General features: G+C 39.4%; 1 protein-coding gene across 8 annotated transcripts in view; it reads right to left on the bottom strand.

Moving 5' to 3' along the window:
• tead1b (TEA domain family member 1b) overlaps nt 1–20,050 on the bottom strand; it is a 46,522-nt gene that overhangs the window by 4,165 nt on the left and 22,307 nt on the right. For 3 of the 8 annotated variants that reach the window (XM_047339557.1, XM_047339555.1, XM_047339553.1), the window contains 10 exons: nt 11,525–11,589; nt 9,638–9,853; nt 7,259–7,270; nt 6,062–6,193; nt 5,711–5,757; nt 5,562–5,623; nt 4,208–4,332; nt 2,849–3,022; nt 850–990; nt 587–739 (listed from right to left, as the gene is read on the bottom strand). In XM_047339557.1, the coding sequence (XP_047195513.1) occupies nt 587–739; nt 850–990; nt 2,849–3,022; nt 4,208–4,332; nt 5,562–5,623; nt 5,711–5,757; nt 6,062–6,193; nt 7,259–7,270; nt 9,638–9,853; nt 11,525–11,589 (1,127 nt within the window). Of the gene's footprint in view, nt 1–586; nt 740–849; nt 991–2,848; nt 3,023–4,207; nt 4,333–5,561; nt 5,624–5,710; nt 5,758–6,061; nt 6,194–7,258; nt 7,271–9,637; nt 9,854–11,524; nt 11,590–20,050 lie in introns of those variants that run through there. The other 5 variants (XM_035153355.2, XM_035153374.2, XM_035153364.2 and 2 more) reach the window with 5 other exon arrangements.

Here is a 20,050-nt window from a genome sequence, read left to right on the forward strand (position 1 = left end):
GCATTAGCGGTTGATCAAAGTATAAACCTAAAATTGAACAAAAACAATTTTGCTTCCTCTTGCCGCTTTTGTTTCTTAGATGCTCTTGACTTTCTTTGAGTCAGTCAAAAGAATTTGTTAATTTGCAATCATTTCGAAAAGCTAAATATATAAGAGGAATCTCGTGTTGGTATTTTTTACAATCATCCTCGCCTTGTATACTTTTAAGACACGGGGCCCCGGTTGACATCCTGAGTGCACCCCCTTCCACATAGGGATCTAGGTCTTTCTTTTTATTTATTTTTTCTTTGTCAATAGTGGTGAATGACATTTTAAGACCCCATGTGATGGCTAATAACAAGGGGTTCCTCCTGCCACCTCCCTTTCCCCCTGCAGATAATGAGGCTCCACACACAGCGTTTCATCCTCTGTGGAATGAGAGGAATGTGAGACCAGCGAGAGGAACTCATCTCGAGACAACACCCCCTCTTTTTTTTTTTTCAAAGCTAGCCGGAGCCACCAACACGCCCTGACAGCAGCGAGGAGAAGAAGAAGAATGGGGGTCCTGCGGAGGGACCTCACCCACTCAGGTCAGTGAAGTGATTACCAGTAAGATGGTGAAGTTCTCCAACACACTGTTCATCATGTATTTCTCTGGTAGATGTTTTAGCTTATGGATGAAGTTGATCATGTATTCACACATGGGAGACCGGCTTATTCTGTAGACGAAGCGTCCGTTCTCAAACCGTGCGTATTCAGTCTGCGGAACAAGAGATACAAATACACACGCTCAGAAACATGTACATGTAGTAGTGCACAATCACATACTTTTAATCATCGCTCTGATTAAAATTAATGTAAAGTCCGTACCTCAACTTTCTCGACGACCTGCTTGCCAAAGGAGCACACCTTCGTAGAACATGTGATGGTCATGTTCTCTGCGCTCTCATACTGACTTGTGACGCCATAGAAAGAGCCGGTCTCATCCTGAATGTTGCAGTTCAAGTCGGCCTGAGGAGCAGAAGAAAAAAGGGCATCAAGTGTCAATGAGGATATGTGTATAATGTCCACATTAGAGGTTAAAACACACACAAAAACCAGCAAACAGATACATACAGTGTATGACAGTGTATCCTGACCTGGCACATCTGTAAAAATTGTTTATTCAAGGTATTTAAGACAACACATCTCTGGTTAACCAAAGGCAGACTATAAACACCTTTAGTACATTCATTTAACAAGACCAAACATATAAACACATTCATGGTCCCTAGGTTTCATCAAACAATAAATTATTTCATACAAAACAAACCCTTGGAATGTAATGTTCCCACTTAAACCTTTAAGGTAAGATGATTTTTAAGAGGAAATCTGTGGGCAGTGTCAATAAACCTAAAACCAAGAGCAAAATCTAATCAGTGGCCATAACAACTGGCATCCAAGCACTAACAAAAACTTTCTTGCCATTCGGACATTATTTTGAATATCTACCCAACAGTGCAAAGAATCCCCACGTCCAAACTCAAGTTAAATCAAAAACATATCTGGCCCTTTAGAGGCTGTATGCTCCACTAAGGTCCACATCGAGTCGCTAACTGTCTGTCTGGTGCAGAGCCAACAGTTTACAGTGGGTTTTTTAGAGGGTTTTCCTCTGTAAACAGTTGAACAGGTGAAGAAGATGCTCTGAGAGAAGTGAGAGAACCAAAACAGTGAAGTCACAGAACAGACAGGGAAACGAGCTGAAACTTAGCAGATGGAAGCTGCAGATTCAAGCGATAACTGTCTGTGCATTTATCACTATGAAACAAACACACACACACACACACACACCATCTTCTTTTCACATTGTCCTTCTCATAAAAGTATTGATTATAGCAGCTTTGAGTGTAGCTGACACTGGCCTTGTAAAGACTCACAACAAAGGCAGTGCAATTAGTTTAAAACACTTGTATCAACATACACAAGTGTCTGGATTTGTTTTATACTAAGTGTAGAAACATGAAGACAGAGTACACAGTGTAGTATTGAACTGGGGACAGTACATATCTGCACTTTCAGAGGAAGTCTTTGGTTTTAACATGGTAACTGTAAAATGTATCAAACTCAGCATTAAGAACTTCGGATCAAAGCACTGTCAAGATGGAAAATCAAATTAGAAGATCTCAGGCAGCATCTGAATAAGTATGTTAATGTGTCCATATTGGAAACAAGATTGTAAAGAGGATTAAATGAAGTTACATTAAAAGACTGATTTATAATGTTGAACCGGTCTGCTCCCAGAGGGCAGCCTTTCTATGCCCCGAACATCCTGTTCATTATGGACACAAAGAGAGGAGACGTCCTCCTACAACATTCTCCTCCTTCATTAAGCAAAGCAGTTATACGTTCATTATTGTGCAGATTCTGTCTTTCATTTGAAATTCAGATTGGTCGCTCACTTCAAAAGGAATTTGAAGGGACTTGGTCCAAGTGCATGCGGTCTCTACTTTGTTGGCTGCCGCTAGTTAGCATTTTGCATCAAGGAGGAAATACATGCAATGTTTAAACAGCCATTAGGAGTGCAACTAGGTCACTCCATTGTTTGGAGATATTACACTGAATTAGTGAGTGCTTTGATCAAAAGCTCTCCTGCTATGCAAGTCCAAATATAGCAGGGTGCATTCTGCAAACATTAAGAGAGCAGTCATGACTGTGTAGAGTGGTAACACCCAGTAACTAAAGGTGAACCTTGAACAGACTGTTTCTCAACAGGATTCTGCCGTGAAACATCCCACAATGTGCAAAACATTACTAATGACATCAAGGAATTAATCTGCAATGCTGACATTTTGTATATTGCTTTGTTGAATCCATGACAAATAGCACTCACCCAGAATTTTATAAGAAAGAAGGAGTTCTGTGGACCTTTCGCGTACAGCTCCTTCAGTCCGCCTTTCTTTTCAGGGAATTTATCATAAATCTGACGGATGTCCACCGACTCCAGCAGGGCGTCGCTGTAGGAGTGATTTGTCTGGCCGATATGTACAAATAGGTGCTTGTTGTACTGAAAAAGGAAATAAATAAAATAACATTAGGAACAAATACTAAAATATGTATTTCAAGTTGTATTATTGTCATTTAGAAAAGTAAAATAAATATAAACACATATCACATAAAACTGACATTAAATTAATCAATAACATAATAGCTCATCCACAAAGTGAATATACAAAGACAAGTAAAATAAGACAATTATAGCAATTTACCACCACCTATAGCCGGAGTTAGATTGGTAACAATATACTCTGATGATGTGAAAAAACCCTTAGAATAAAATTAGGCAAAATTATTCTGCTCACAAACAAAAAGATCCCCTTATGTTAATCAAGGCAGGGATGCTGGTTATTAAAGTTTTACATTATTATGATAAGCGAGAAAGATCAATCATGAGCTTTAAATGAGGTAAAATAATTCAGGCGGATGGTGGAAGAGCATAATTCAGTCTTCACTCACATGAAAAGCAACATTTCTGTATCAAAGCAACAATCACCTAAATTGACACTATGAAATAACACTGAGGTTGGATCTCTTGCTTTAAACTTCTCAACCGAGAATATTTGAATTATGTTTTTACAAAGTGAATAAAAACAGCTCTGTTCAGCCTAAAACCCATGATGCATTGCCACCAGCAGAAAGAGAAGCAGCAAATCAGAGAATAACATTTGATTTCCAGAAGTTTGTTGCCCTCACTGTGAGTATATGAAACTGTCATGTGGCAACTGCACTTCAGTCTAAAAGCTCACAGAGCAGCCGCTGTAGCGTGTGGCCTTTAGGGCACTGCTGCATGTAAGATTAATGGCCGTTGTCATGACATATCAATACCAAAAGAGAGCGAGTGCACGGGAAAATGTAGACAAACATTAAGGCAAGTATGAAATGTGAGCTGCTGATATGTGAACTCATAGTGAGACTGTGGTTTATCCCGCTGAGCCGAAGTCTGCAGTTTAAATATAGTTTTGGCAGATCTTTTTAAGGAGCTGATTAATATACAGTATTCCTGCAGGTTTTCCTGCTGTGCGTCTCTGCACACCAGACGTTTCCCTCCTCAGCTTGTTTTGGCCTCGTCTCGGCTGACCCGTCTGCCTGGGAAATTGTCCCAGTGTATTCATAGAGGAACGGCCTGGACGATAAGAGGTGTGAATCAACACCACGAGATAGATTTCATGCTGTGGTATGATGCTGTACTCACTGAGTCTTGGTCTCTCTGCTGCTCTAGGAAAGCGGAGAACTCCACCAGTCGGAGTTTAGATGTGCCGATGGAGCGGCCCTGCCATGCTGGTGCGGTGGGAGCTGGAGCTGCTGTGGTCTCGTAACCTGAAGTAAAACCAGAGTAAGATTCATCCTCTCACAGGGTTGTTTTACAGCATGAATTGGGTCATTTTAGAATAAATAAAACCTTTGTCATATTAGATGTACAGTTTAATTAGGGACATCTGCTGGGAGTCAGGTTTAGGTGCAACAAAATAAGTAGTTAGGTTTCACTCATAGCAACGCCACACTTTTTGCCGCACTCATTTGATCTTTACTTGTTTGAAGCTTTGTGGGATTCGTTTGTACTCTCTTATTTCTAAAATGTTACTTCTGTTGTTTGTGGCAAGTTCAATGCAGAAAGTAACAAACACTGACACTGGGACAAAACATAAATTATCCAAAAAGTAAAAAAACGACAACCTTGTCATGTTTGTGATAACATTACATCACAGCACGAAGTCTCCAGCATCTCCATGAGTTCTGTATTCAAAGGCAACAGATGTTTTTGTCTCCACCAAGGAGGTTATGTTTTCACCCCGGTCCGTTTGTGGGTTGCTTTGTATGTTTGTTGTTTGTTTGTAAGAAAGATTACATAATAACACTGAGTTTCCTTGGAACTTGGTGGAAGGATGGAACATGGGCCAAGGAATCCATTAAATGATGGAGTGGGATCACAAAGGAACGTTGAATGATCAGGCAATTTTCAACATTTACGTTAATTTCTCAGAGAATAAACATGAATATTAATATTAAGAAAATCAGGCTCAAATCAGTGATTTGAGGTCTAATATTTATGAGTGTGCACAATTTGGTGAAGATCCAAATGAAAATCTGGTTCGATTGAATTTAAGTGGTTTCATAATGGGACGGTTGGGCCTTGGTTGAGGTATGCAGTTTAATAAGTAAGTTTCAAATGGCAAAAAAAGAATGAGAAAAAATGTTGCATAACAGGACCTTTTGTTGATTTCTTTCTTGTGATAATGTTTGTGCAACATGAACTGCTGAAAGCCTTACAAGTAAAAATAAACCTTAAAAAAGTTAAAGTAAGTAATGAAAAATATGAAATATATATAATAAACTGGAGTGGCTGAAACTGATTTGATTTTTAGTCTCAAATTGTTTCACAGCAAAAAGTGACAACTAAGGAGGTTCTGAACTGCTTCAAATCAAGCAGGGAAAAGACAAAGCGACAAGGGAGTGAGTTTGATCTTCAGCTGGTTTATGATGAAAGTTATCAAAGAAGAGCAAAAACCAAGTGTACAAAAAAGCTTTTAAATGAAATAAATTCTTACTTGAAATGGCTGTTGTGACTGCTGGCTGAGTGGGGTAGGCTTGCTGGGTGAAAGGCTTAATACTGGAGCAGAGAAAGAGAAACAAAATGTAATAAAAAACGAATTTTAAGTTGAAGTTTTCTACTCTGAGGTCAACGTGTGATACTTACTCTTGTGACGATCCCGGCTGACCGGTCGATATCATACCCTGCCATAACTAGAGAATAAGATGTATAAATAGACAACAAAGTACAAAGTACAAACAACATCCAATTGTGAGCAGCTGTGAGCTACAAGATCAAACTGGCTTTTAGCTCCTTGTTCAGTGGATGTAGTTATCTTGACTACCCCTTCTTTTGATCATCTGCTTATCTGATAGGCACAAATAAGATGCAGTGTGTAATGTGATTTGGCCTGGGTGTCGGTGTGTTTGGCCCCGTGGCTGCCGGGGGTGAAACTGGCCCCAGGAGGATCAAAAGCGGGGGTGGAGTGGTGGGTGCTGCAGCCGACGAGGCTCTTACCCCTGCTCCGGGGAAGGCTGGGCGCGGGATGCCTGGCAGGCCGAGCTTGTTGTGAATCGCCGTGGCAGAGACGATCTGAGCCGAGGACATGGAGGCCATGCTCTGGAGGGCTTTGTCCTTCACGGCTTGGTCCTTTAACAGCAGTCACAAAAGGCTTAGCACCCACACAGAGAGAGAGGGGGGGTGCAGAGGCAGCAACACAACAACCAGACTCTAAACAACACACTGAAAGCACCACTGACCTCTCTCACAACAGCAAACAGCAGGCAGGTTAAAAAGAAGATGTATCAGCATTGCTATTTAAGTGTAGGTTTTTTTTTTTTTTTAAAGGAATGTGTCAAACAATTACCATTGACTTCCGATATACAATACTTAGCAGTGGTATGCACTTAAATGAAAGTTTGCTTGTTGATCTACCTCTAAAATACTTTTAAAACACTAGTTCAGCAGCCGTACTATCAAGACTGCATTTATCTGTATGTCAAAACATCGTAAGGAATTTTTCACTGAAGGACACTAATGACACTTTGAGAGACTTTCGCAGGTCCGGTTAGGTTTTTTAATTATTATTAATTTAATTATCCGGCTGTATACAAATTCATTCAAAATGGACATGCTAAATTAACAGGATGGTAATTTAAGAAGAACCCCAAAAAATCCTGTAGAAGTGCACTGGGACGTAGTCACTTGTTAAAGGGTTAGGGTTAGGGTGCACATATCGTAGCAACCCTATAGCAACGTGAGTTTTGTGGGCGTAGCCTTGACGAGAGGGTCGATGGGAGAGGGGGTGTATCTATTGCATATTTTCAAAGTGTAGCCTGCTCTTGCTAGCTCTTCCAAATTCAACAAGCCTAGCTTTAATGTGCATTAATATAGTTATTTCAAGTCGAGCTGAACTTGAGTACACACACACACACACACACACACACACACACACACACACACACACACACACACACACACACACACACACACACACACACACACACACCAGTAAACCCATGCATTCTCACTGGTGACAGAAGCTGAAGGTGAGCATGCTGGCAGAGCAGAGTCAAGCTGCACTATAACAATAGTATGATGACAAACAGACACCAATAAACTGGGAAAACACTGGGCAGCAGCTATTGTGTCACTATGAGCACAAACACATGACGAGCAGCTACAGGACAACAACTGAAGGAAATGAATACTTACCATGCTTGTAACCTAAACACAAACAAACAGGGCTTTAGTGTAAATTCTGTAGAGTAATTGGACAATTTTCAAAATGCTTTTATCAGTAAAAAACAATTTTAATTTGAGTGTCCAGGCGTCTTTACACAGTACAACAAACACATGGGAAAAGAACACCTCATGACAAAGGATTATAACATTTGTATTTACAAATCATTCTTGGTTTCTGTGGCAAATGTCTTGTCCTTTATAAATTTCACAATCTGATCAGGGGTCTTCGCTCCAGACAGAACAACAGAGCAGTAACATAATGACTGTCAATTCACTAAAATGCCATTGACAGGACCAGAAACAGCAGGTTTTCATTGATGCCCCCTGAAATGAGGGGCACACTTCTTGTACTTCTCTTTGCCACTGAACTCTAATTTGCTTTAAATGAGAAAAGACAGGGATTCATACAAAAGCTGTCTGTTTTTCTTCAGACTGCCGCCTGTGCCCCTGAAAGACCAGGCATTCATGTGGCTAGCAGCCTGTGTGACTCTGTCTCAACACAACCACACACACACACATGTTTGTACTTCTATCTTAGTGAGGACACTCATTGGCATAATGCATTCCCTAGCCCCTTACCCTAACCATCCAAATTAATGCCTAACCCTAACCCTAACCCTAACCCAAAAACCAAGTCTTAACCCCCAAACAGTCCAGTAAAGGGGGGGATCACAAAGGTCCTTGGTTTCCCAAAATGTCCTCACTCCATATGTTGTAGACGCAAACTGGTCCTCACAAAGATAGCTGTACAAGAGAACACCCACACACACACAGTCATAGATCACTTTTGGGGACATTACATACACTTGCATTCATTTCCAGCAGAATTACGCTAACCCTTAACCACTACTTGCCTCACCCAAACCCTTCACCACTGAAAAAAATGATCATTTTCCCAACTGAGGTTTTTATTCTGAAGCTTTGTCCCCTTTTGTATGAGCCATCCCAAAATAACTGGTCTTTTAGTCTGAAATGTCCCCAAAGGTAGCCTAGGATAAACATACACACACAGAGATTAATGAGGCTTCATTAATTTGAGTTGAAGTGTGAAAGTCAAAATGTATAGCAGACTCCCCGAGAAGAGAAAAGAAGACAGGGCAGGACACATGGGTGAAGTATCTTTTCATATCTAAACATTACTTCATAGAATATCTTGAAATACAAATCAGAGTTATTCAAGGGTGCATTATTCACAGTGATTTCTATTTAATAAACCAGTCTGAAAAACTTTCTTCAGTGATGTTTTTTACAGATGTCACTGTTGCTGTAATAACTGACAGGAACGCTCCGAAATGACGACATCTGAACCAGGAGGAAGCAAAGCGACAAACAGCCATGGCATTGTGAGAGCCCGGAGTTATTAACAGACTGAAGGGAGAACAAGAAAGCAGAGAGGGCATTTCAGAAACAGCCAGCTTCACGGCCATTCTCCGCTCTGAAGGCACAACACTGAGCCTTTGACAGCGGGGAAAAGTTGGTTTACTTTGTCAAAGGAGGTAGACAAGCAATCGCCTTTTTTCTAGTTAACACAGACGACCCCCCCCCCGCCATGCTCTGTTTTGTTAAAATAAATTCTGCTTGATAAGAGAAAGGCAGACCGATTCCCCTGACCGTCAGCCAATCACCAACAGCCAATGCCAGCATGCTTCCCAAAATTTGTGCTTAATTTAGGTTTCAAATTTCTTATATATAAAAGCAAAAATTTGAGCCTGACCAGCAAATAGTCTATATATTGGTAGTTGTAACATAAAAGTTTTTTTAAACTTTATCTACTGTCAATCTGTCCACTGCTTATTTTAAGATCGCTCAATAAATTTCAAATGTTTTGTCATGAAATGTGATACAAACTTTCATGATCTCCAGACGATGAGTCCCCCTGACCTTTAATTATATTTTTTAACTGTCAATATCCGTAATGGCTTTTAAAAAATTAAAATTCAGCAGCGGCCATTTTGTTGTATAATAAAAAAATCTAACTACCAGTACCAGTTTTTTTTAGATTGCTAACAATTTATGTATTAGAATAATTATAATGACTGGAAATAAAAACTGTCTATTCTGTCTATGTCACTATTTTCCCAGCATAGTCGTTGATATGATGAGCAGCCACGCTCAAAGCAAAGGGCCCATTCAGAAAAGTGAATAAATGTAGATAAAATCACGTAGACAGAATGAGTGAGAGATGGAGCGAGAGGGTGGAGGGGGTTAAAAAATGTGAGGAGACCACAGTCAGCAGAGGATTAGGGTTAGGGGGTAAATCAGAGCACCAGGCATTCACTCTGTCACCACAGGAAACAGGAAGTTAAGACGCACGGCAACCGACAAGCCCAAAAGCAGAAAAGCGCATACCTTTAGCTTGGAATGAAACTCACGAGATTTCCTTCTGGCAAGAACCTGAATGTGACTAGACACCTGCGGGGTAGGGGAGGGGAGGAAAACAAAGGAAGAGCCTGTAACCATGGCAATGAAAAGCCCCCTACAACTGGGCAAAGCCAGACGTACCTTAATGGCAGCTTGGATTTCTCGAACTTTCTTTCTTGCTAAGACCTGTATGTGACTAGACACCTCCATTAAAACAGAGAAGAGGGAGTATAAAAAAAACAAGCAAAAACAAAAGAAGTACAAAGTGGATTACACAGTTCTTTGTTTAGAAACACTTGAGGGAGATACGGTGGGTAACAGAAGCATGTCCACACCACACACCAAGCTAACAGCAAGTAGAGCATTATGCTGTGTGTTGTCGTTACTTAAGTGAACTGATTAAGGAGGATGCAGGCCCCTTTAGCTCACATTAAGACATACAGATGTGATCTGCTGTGTGCTGAATGAGAATCGGCTCGTCTTGTATTCTTTCGGGAGCTGAACGAGGCATTTCCCCAGCCAAGTTCACCGCTGGCGTTCACACAGTTCAAAATGATTTAATAGTCTCTGGTTATTATGATCAGCATTTTATACAAAATAAAAACAAAAACAATTCAAGAAATCAATTTGAAAATATTTGTTATTATTATTAAAATTTTAGATTTAAAGGAAATGCTTTTGGCTGATTGTTTAAAATGTAAATTGTAAGAAAATCCAAAAGTAAGAAGTTTTCTAAAGCCCAAACTGACAAACTTGCTCAAGCAACATTAGAAAATCCAAAGGTTTTGATTTTAGAATCATAGAAAACTCAGTGGACAAGGACAAATCACCATTTTAGAGGTTATGACTGGGGAATTGTTTTGAAAAGTTATCTTATAAAATAATTTACATGATAATTCAATCATCAAAATTGTTGCGGACTAATTTAATCTCAGCTCTACTAAAAAAGAACTGCTTGTTGTCAGCATTAACATAAATAACACATACATTAAAACAGCAGAAACAGCAGAAACAGCAGAAACAGATGTGTAGGTGTTGCTGTAGGGCATCAATTCTCTTGTCTTTCTCTCTCATTCTGATTGTGTGTTGAGGAGAAGAGTCACAGACTGATCAATCCACACAAACACACACACACAGTGATCGAACATCATTGTAGATGCCGGACTGTTTATCATTGTTATTCAGGTCAGTGGTCAAGTCTGGGAAAGAACTAGCATCCTTCTCATTCTTCTTAGTATATACACATAAGAGAAATACCGAGAGCCCTTAATTCTGATTGATTAACGTTAATTATATGACGTATTACTGCAAAGATGTATTTATCTATCTGAATCTGAGCTCATCTCTTTGGAAGGAAAAGCGTGATACAGCGTGTTGCAGAAAGCAGGATGCACTCACTGCCCATACTCTTTGATCAGAGATGGTACCAATCCATTAAGGCTTCGACCTTCCTGTTAATAAAGGCCTCTCTTACTGCAAAGTGCATGACCTCTGTGATGTAGTCATACAGAGGAATACTTGCACTGTCAGGCTACTCTCTCTTCACATAACAGCACTGATCTTAGACTTGTATGTACAGTACCTGCTTTACTGTAGATATCGGCAGGTTGCATTTTAGGTAAAAAGGTTGATATACTGTATGAAAGCTTTTTAAAGGGAAAACTGCACAAACCTAGTAAAAGCTACATGTCATATCGATGCATATTTTGGAAATGTAATAATCCAGGGATGTCTGATTTCTGTCAGCTTCAGACGTGCCCTGGACAGCTTAGCATTGTGTTACTCTCTGTCTATCTTTGTTGTTCTCCTGCAGTAACAAAGGCGGCAGACTGCACACATTCACATCTGACAGAGACATCTCCTCTCTTGTCGTACCTGCTTCCGAGTCCTCGTCTTCCCAGTCCGAAGCTTGATGTATCTGGCTATCAGCTCATTTCGACCTGTGTGAACAAGAAAAGAAAGGGAAATGTGTTAAACGTAAAAAAAAAAAAAACTCTGAATGCCAAGGGAGGAGTGGAAATTTAGAAAACATTCTGCAAAAAAAACCACCATGGAGTTTACAGGTGTGTGTGTGTGTGTGCTCCAGATAATGTGTGCAAGTGTCTGTGATTCTTTAGGCTCAACATTCATAATCTTGTTTTTATTTAGATATATGTTGCTTCTGGGTTTAATTTTTAGTTTTTTAATAAAAAACCTAAAAAATGGGGATTGAGTTTATGACTGTAGGTAAAAGTAGGGGCATTGATCATTTAGCAGTGCTGATAAGCTCCAGAAAAATCATATATAGATTATTTGCTTCAATTAAGTTAATGAATACCTTTGTACTTGAACATACAAATTGTGAATGAGGAAAATGCAAATTAACTTTTATTTAGACAAAGCACCTATAGCGTGTGCAACCGTACAAAACAGAAGGTATGTATATCATATAAACAAACCAGATCTAATTTCCCTATGAAAACACCATGTGACATTAGCATTAAAAAAAAAAAACTGGCAGCAGCAGCAGCAGCAGCAGCAGCAGCACAGCCTTTCAAATTAATCTAATTCAATCTCATTCTCTTCAAAGCCCGACGCTTTGAAAGGAAACAGACCTAGCTGTTCATACTATTACAGAAAATAATGGCTACTGAATATATTGGGTTTAAAACAGTGCAGCTCTGACTAAATTATAATTAAAGCATAGCTTTGTAGAGATTTCCAATTAACGACGGCTCCAAACATTCTTCTGCCCTCAGCTCTGCTCTAATTGCTGTAGCAATGCACATGACCCCAGCTTAGCCCTTTCATATGGTAATAACATGCCGCCAACCAAAACTATTACACAAATTATAGGTAAGGAGGCTCTCTAATTATGTGTCCAGCTGTAGCCCACCAATACCATGGATCTGTTCTGCTCCTCTATGAAATGCACGAAACCCTCAACATAATGACACATTTTTCTACGTTCACTTCATTATCAATTAATGGTCTTACTTTATTATTACGACACAATGGGACCACAACGTGTTGCACATGTGCTAATAAGCTGTATCTCAGGTAATCAGAACAAAAGGCATCTTCTATCAATGGAGGCACATCAGGGATCAGAGAATGTGACGGAGAACATAAACAGACACTTTTGATGGATCTATAGACAAGAGAACAATGGAAATGTAACTAGAGCGGTGCTCGGTATAGCGCATAACTCAGCCAAGAGCCAACAGTCACCTTTAAGCCTCACCAAATTATACACCCTCGTGGATTTTTCGATATCATCAGATTTTATTTTCAAGATCCATGATCCAAGTTTCAATAAAATCGGACCTGTAGTTTTTGAATAATCCTACTGAAACAGATAAATAGACAGAATAACATAAACTCCCTGGTGGAGGTAATCGGCCTGAAGCCTCATCTTGTGTGGCACCAGCGATCTTATGTTCTGCTCATGCTAGCAAGGTATAGCTAGCTTTCATCAAAACCCTCAAAACCTGCTATGTCCATGTCTTGCAAGTGATGATTGGTTGACCAATTATGTTCAATTAATGGTTTCATTACCTTAATAAACCCCCAAAAAACATCATGTTTGTTGGAGTTTTTTGAAGGTGGACCCCAAGGCTTATTTCACACTGAACATTTAAACCAGGCCAACACACATGAACCCAGTCATGTGACCACGCTGGACATATAAACATCAACATCTGGCGAGTGACAGGTCCAACCACCTGCAGTGTACACTTTACTAGATGTAGTAGAGGAGGGGAGGGCTGCACTATTTTCAATAATTCACACACTATGGAAACATGACATGACAATACAGGCATTCATGCAAACTCCTGATTCGTAGATCAAAGCACACAAATGGCCAGCTGAAAGCTTGCTTACTGTTGAATAATTCATTCTTTTCACCAGGCTGGAAAAAAGCTCAGTGGGTCCTGGCTGGCCCATGTTCTTTTTTTTTTTTTCTTTCTTCTTGCCTGAGTTGGCTCTGCAAAACAACAATTTCTGAAAAAAAGATGTGGCTGTCCACATTAATGACTAAAACTCGGCTTTTCCTACCTGAAATCCATGTAGTGCTACTCTGCTACATTACAAACTAATAAATCAATGATCTTCCACAAATAACTAATGGCCGACAGTTTTTGTAAAAAGTAAGTCTAGATGACGTTGAGGATAAGCGGATTTTATTATTTACGATTTACATTTTTCGCACTTTCAGTAGATGTATGTATTTCAACTCAACTGTGCTTCCCAAAACCAGTCATAAGACTATAACCATTTCAAAGAAGAAAACTAGAAACAAAAAATTCTTCAGTTTTTTCAGCTTTTATGTTTGGTTCAAAGTTTCTTAGTTGCAGTGAGCTCACATGCATTAAGGCTTGTAATGAGATATATGAAGCCATTACAGCAGGACTTACAGTACGTAGCAGTACAATATTACGGACATTTGTTGGGTCTTCATTCGCAGGAAATTTTGGCGTCCATGAAACAAGAGGAACCAACTGTGGTATCCCAGTTCTACATCTACTCTAAGATGTTTTGGTTTTAAAACACATGCTTTAGCCATGTGTATGCCTGACATCCATACTGCTCCAGAGTTCCTGTGCTCCTCAAACAGAGACTTTACGGAAATGCTTCTGTCCAAGTATTAAATAAAATAGTAACATATGAGATTTATAAGCTTCTGCACATTAATAAATGAGAGTTAAAGATATACTACTTGGTTATATCCTTATTTAGAGGTGGATTCAGAGTAAATAAAATTATTTCTTTCAGTTTAAGATGGATGAATCAGTGTGGTAAACTATATATAAAAAATTAAGTGGCATATTAAATTTAGGAATTTTTTTTAAGATGTTTTAAAGATTAAACTTTCAGAGCCAATCTGTTGAACAATTAACACAACTGAAATGCAGAGTGACACTGATGTGATTTCAGTCAGGGCAGAGCTTAAGATCTAAACTTTGAATTTGGGAAAGCCATCTTATTGTGAGTGCTGGCTATTTTTTTCAACAAAGCCCCGGAAGATTTTCTTCCCATTAGTTTTGAAAGATCAACGTAGCTACAACTGAGACAGGCGCTCAGGGTTAAATAAGGTCCTGCCGTCGTAGCAGTGCCGGGAGAAGGCTAAGAAAATTAACTCTTTATGGGGTGTTCCTGTCACTCAAAGCAGCAGGAAGGGGATTAAATATTTATAGTGTGACCCCTGAGCAGGTCTGTGTTGTTCAGCAGCTAGAGGAGCCCTCCACCTGGCCAGAGTAAACTCTCCTCTGAATTTCAATGAGTGTGGAGGATCGGCGACATGTGAATGGCACTCCAGCAGCAGCCCCACAAAGAGACGCTGGCTCGGCTTTCTCTAGACCGTCTCCAAGCAGCTGATTCCTCATTCAGTCAGAAATCCAATTTGGCCCTCAGCATCCTCTGTCTGAGGAACCTGGGACGGGCTCCCTCTGTTGTGAATGACAATGGAGTGAATTGTCCCCAGTCGACATGTGGACCAACCTCAGAGGTACCACACCCAGAGATAACTTCCCATTTCCTCCCATTAGACTTTCAATGTTGAAATCAACAGTTGATAATCCCGACTGATGATTATTGTCCCGATTATTTGATTAATGATTTGTTCCATTAACTAATGGTCAAAAGATGCTGACGACAATTTCTTTAAGCCCAAGATGATTTGAGTCTAAAATACCTTGTTTTGTTTGAGCAACAGTACAAACTCAAAGACACTGAATTAATTACGGCAGCAAATCTTCACACTGGAGAAGTTGAGACTGGGGAACGGAACCAAACGGCCGAACAGCCTAAAGGCCAAAGATTCTGTCTTTACGACAATGCTATGACAAGGAAAATCTTCAGGTCATCACATCTGAGAAACTGGAAAATTTGGGTGTGTTTTGCTTTAAAGGTTACTTAAAGATGATCGACTGTCAAAGTAGACGCAGATTCATTTTCTGTGAAAGTCGTAGACATGGATGTAGTTGGTTCAAACTCAATCCTGCATTGCTCATTTTCTGCTTCACTACAAACTCCAGCTAAAACCAGATTTTTTAAAGAGTGAAAAAAGAGTGCAATCTTCCTTTCTGCTGATAAATATGTGATTCCATGTTACTTGAAAAATACATGTATACCCTCAAATTCTGCATAAGTCAGTTCAAGTGTAAGAGCTATTTTAGCCACTACAGCGCTTTGTGCTACTTTAAAGTGCAAGAGAATGAGATTTTCAATAAAGGAAAAGTGAAGAGAGAGTTTTGTCCTTTACTCTGAGCACAACATATTTTAGGTTTATATTGTATTCTGGCTTTTAAAACCTTCTCACAGAAACTGGTATATCCTGTCCTCTCCCTTAATGGATTACACCCTGTATGATTGTTGGAACATCAGTTTAAACCGTGAGTGTAGATAACAAAGATCGATTAATCTTTAAGTTCATTTTAAAATGAATCAGTTCATTAGTTGGCTGGGAACACATATTGTCCTAGTAATAAATATAATCAATTTACTTTTAAATACAACAAAATACCACTTATTCGAACAAACGAAAAGCTGAAACTAGTGAATATTTTTAGGGAATATAGATTGTTTTAGCTCTACAAAGGATATCAAGAATGCCTTTTGAAATCATGCCGAGGGGTTTGAGACATTGTAAAATGAATAAATCATCTCACAACCGTCCGATACAGAATCTTAAATCTTATTTCTAGTAATGGGCTTCAGTGACAGTCCACAAGAAGTCATTGAACAGTGTTTAAATCCAAAGCAAACAATCCACAATTTCTTCTGCACATTCAAACATGTTTTCTAAAATCAATGTAGTATAAAATAGAAGCAACGTACAAGGCTAATCAATACGACATGACAATTTACATGGCTTGTATTTCATGTTTCCAAATTTCCACTTTACTAGAGTACCACTAAAACATTGCTGAATCTCCACTGGCATGCAAACCCAAATGCTTGTCATTGAATTCACTACCAACGCCTTTATACACCTGTGTAACATAAACAGTCTAATTTAAGTAATGGTACATTAAACAATTTAACTGGCTTGGTTACATCCTCTGAGCAGCAAGAACAATACTTTACTGCTCGGCTCAGTTTTTTTTCTTTTCCTCCTTTTAAAAGCATCCATTTCCTGTAACAGCACTTTTTCCTAATGCAGGCACAACCACAGTCACATCTGGCCCAGCACTCTGCCATGAGACAGTGAGACAGAGCTGGGCCTGGCCAAGAATCAGTCGGCAGATTGCCGACATGTGTGGCTCCTACCACTCAGCTCTGTGAGCAGGGCCTGACAGAACCGAGGACGAATCTGTGACGCTGCCCAACACAGTATAAGACACGTCTATCATCAACCCTTCATTCGATTCTTTGTTTTTTTAAATGTTCACATTACAATACCAAAACTCTGGTTAGACCGGAGGTGGTCTTGGTACAACAGCCTGGAAAGTATCATTCATTAATTGTTAAAATCCTTTTTCTCGCAGAACTGACAAATATTTGATAGTTCCAGTTTTTCAAATGTGAGGATCCAATTTTCCTGGTATTAACATTCCTCAAAAGTAAATATCCTTGGAAACTGTGCACATTTTTCATTGTTTTTCAGATATTTTGGGGGAATTTGTACCTTTATTGATAGGACAGTGTGTAAGCGTGACATGGCGAGAGTGAGCAGGGAAGACCTGCTGCAAAAACACAGGTCGGAACAAAACCTATAGCTTCAGCCTCATATATTTCTGACTATTTATAGACCAGGCAATTAATCAAGAAAATGAAAGGCAGCTTAAATATATAGATATTTAATAGTAATTCAATGCAGCCCTATACTTCTAATTTATTAAGTACAGAACTAATATATAAAATACTGCTGAAGCTACAAGGTCATGCTCCTGTCAATCAACAGAAAATTAAGTTGAATAGTTTCAGTAAGAAAACATCAAATATTTCCCAGTTCAAGCATCTGAAATGTGAATTTTTGTTTTGTTATTGCAAACTGGTTATTTTTGTTCTAGAATGAAAATGCGACCTTGAGCTCTTGAAACGTGGGATGAATGCTTTTCACCATTACTTAAGACTTATTAATTATATAAAATATGATATAAAAATGATAAACAACTTAATCTACTATTTATATAACAGTTGGTTGCAGCCTAAATTGCAACTGTTCATATTAACCCAAACAATACTTAGATTTTAATCTGTTGATTCAAACCTTTCTTTTGGTTTACAGACCACAGCCTGTTGTATGTTGATTTCTATGTGTGTGTGCACGTGTGTGTGCATGTAGCAGGCCGACACAATGGCCCCAGCTTTCCTGTCATCCGTGATAGATGACTCAAGGGTCTCAGGCAGACATTAGCATCACAATAGACTGAACGAACAATATGAAGGCATTCGGCCCAGGTTTTTGGGAAGAGCAGGCAGAGCCAGGAAGCCTTTCACTCGCAGTATCAATGGGAAATCACTGCTTGCCAAGTGGGGAAGAAGCTGTGACTTGTGACTTGAAAGAAAACTGACAGTGGCATTTTTGGAAGGAAAACGCCACGCTATCTGTTTAGCATTATTTAGCATTGTTAGCTGTGGGTAAAAGGCAAAAGGCTGCGCTGAGGACAAGGATCCTGTGGGATGAATAATTTTACACAGGACTAAATCACAACCAACTCTTGGAATCCCAAAAAAAGTATATCAGCTACATAAGCATAAACAATAACGACTAAAAACAAAAGGTGTACAGCTGGCCAGTCCCTGCAGGTGATTTAGCACCAACATGTATCAGTCTCTTCTCACTGTTCAACAGTGAAATCTCATGTTGGAGTCAGGAGTTAATCTCTGCTGATCATAACATCTGACTCCAAACCACCTGCTGCTTGTGACAAGTGCTTTAACTTCCTGTATTGTTGGGCCTTTGTACGGGAAGCGTGGGTCCATAAGAAAGACTCCAAGGCCGGTTGTATGAGCGACGCCACGATGATCACAAGCACTAATGCTATTCTCTGAGAGACAATAGAAATCCCTCCTCCTCATTGTGCGCGCACACACACACACACACACACACACACACACACACACACACACACACACACACACACACACACACACACACACACACACACACACACACACACACACACACACACACACACACACACACACACACACACACACAGGCTGAAACGGAAAAGTTCATAGACCATATATCTTCTCGTTACACTGGCTCTGTATTTATGTATCCTTTGTTCGATTCAGTCAGGAATGATTTCCAGCCAGGAAGTAAAATGTACACAATATAACTTTTCATTGTTGTTGTATATGTGGGGATATCGTTTCAATGTGTCAAAGCTTCTACATTGTTGGAATTTCCCACTTTTTCGGACTCAGTGCTGATTGAGGATTTACATACAGCGGCTCTTTAACCGTCACATTGAATTCTCTCAGCCTCTTTCAGTTCTGGCCTCACTTGCACATGGGTGTTCCTCCCGGATCCGCAGGAAACGGCTCTATTCACTTCTCACTTAGACAAGAAAGGCTGGGACATAAAATAAGAAAGACCTTCAATTAAATGCAGTTTCTTTATTTATAATCGTGAGAATTTCTGAACCGAAGACAGATAGAGACAAGACGATGAGAGGGTTTTGTTTATGTCTCTATTTTATGAACATGACGGAACTGTAAAATGTTTTATTCTTTGCAATACTATGTGTTTATTTACACAGAAGGCCAATGCCAGTGTCTCTTATGGTACTGAACTGGTTAGGAATGCAGAAGTGAATCTTTCTATTGAATAGAGGGCTTTGTTAATATCTGTAATACCTGTGCTAAAAGTAAAATCCGGTATGATCAGCTACAGTTTGTGCAAATGTATTAACAAAATTATTAAATCTCAAATGAGTTTCCACGAAATAAAGTCATAAAAACAATAACAATGTGAAAACTGTGATAAAAACATCATTCATGTGTGGTTATAGGGTCACTGGTGCTCACAGATCTCTACAGTGGAAGTAACACTCTCCATGAATGTCGCGATTAACACACCAGGTTTGCTTCCATTGCACCTTGCTTTAATCAATACAACAATCTATCTACCTAAACCAGGTGGATGTAAATATTAAACTTATGACCTGTCAAAATTCCACATTTTCTATGGACAAAATGGAAATGTGCATAAAAGCAGGTGAACAAAAATATACTTAGTGCAACCAGAAATTGTATGCACTTCTGACCTACAGTAAGTCAAATGAATATATTTTTTCATATAGCTGCACAGTATCTCAAATATATGTACACACATATATAAAACATATTTCGTGAAGTCAACTGAATGAAGCTCTGCTAACAGCCATTACAGCTTTCAAGGTTTTAATTGATGACTGCAAGTATCACTCAGGGTTTAAAAATCCAGCCCTGGCAAAATTAAGTTCT

This window comes from Hippoglossus stenolepis, chromosome 1 (genome assembly GCF_022539355.2).
Source record: "Hippoglossus stenolepis isolate QCI-W04-F060 chromosome 1, HSTE1.2, whole genome shotgun sequence".
In the NCBI taxonomy this organism is placed as follows: domain Eukaryota; kingdom Metazoa; phylum Chordata; class Actinopteri; order Pleuronectiformes; family Pleuronectidae; genus Hippoglossus; species Hippoglossus stenolepis.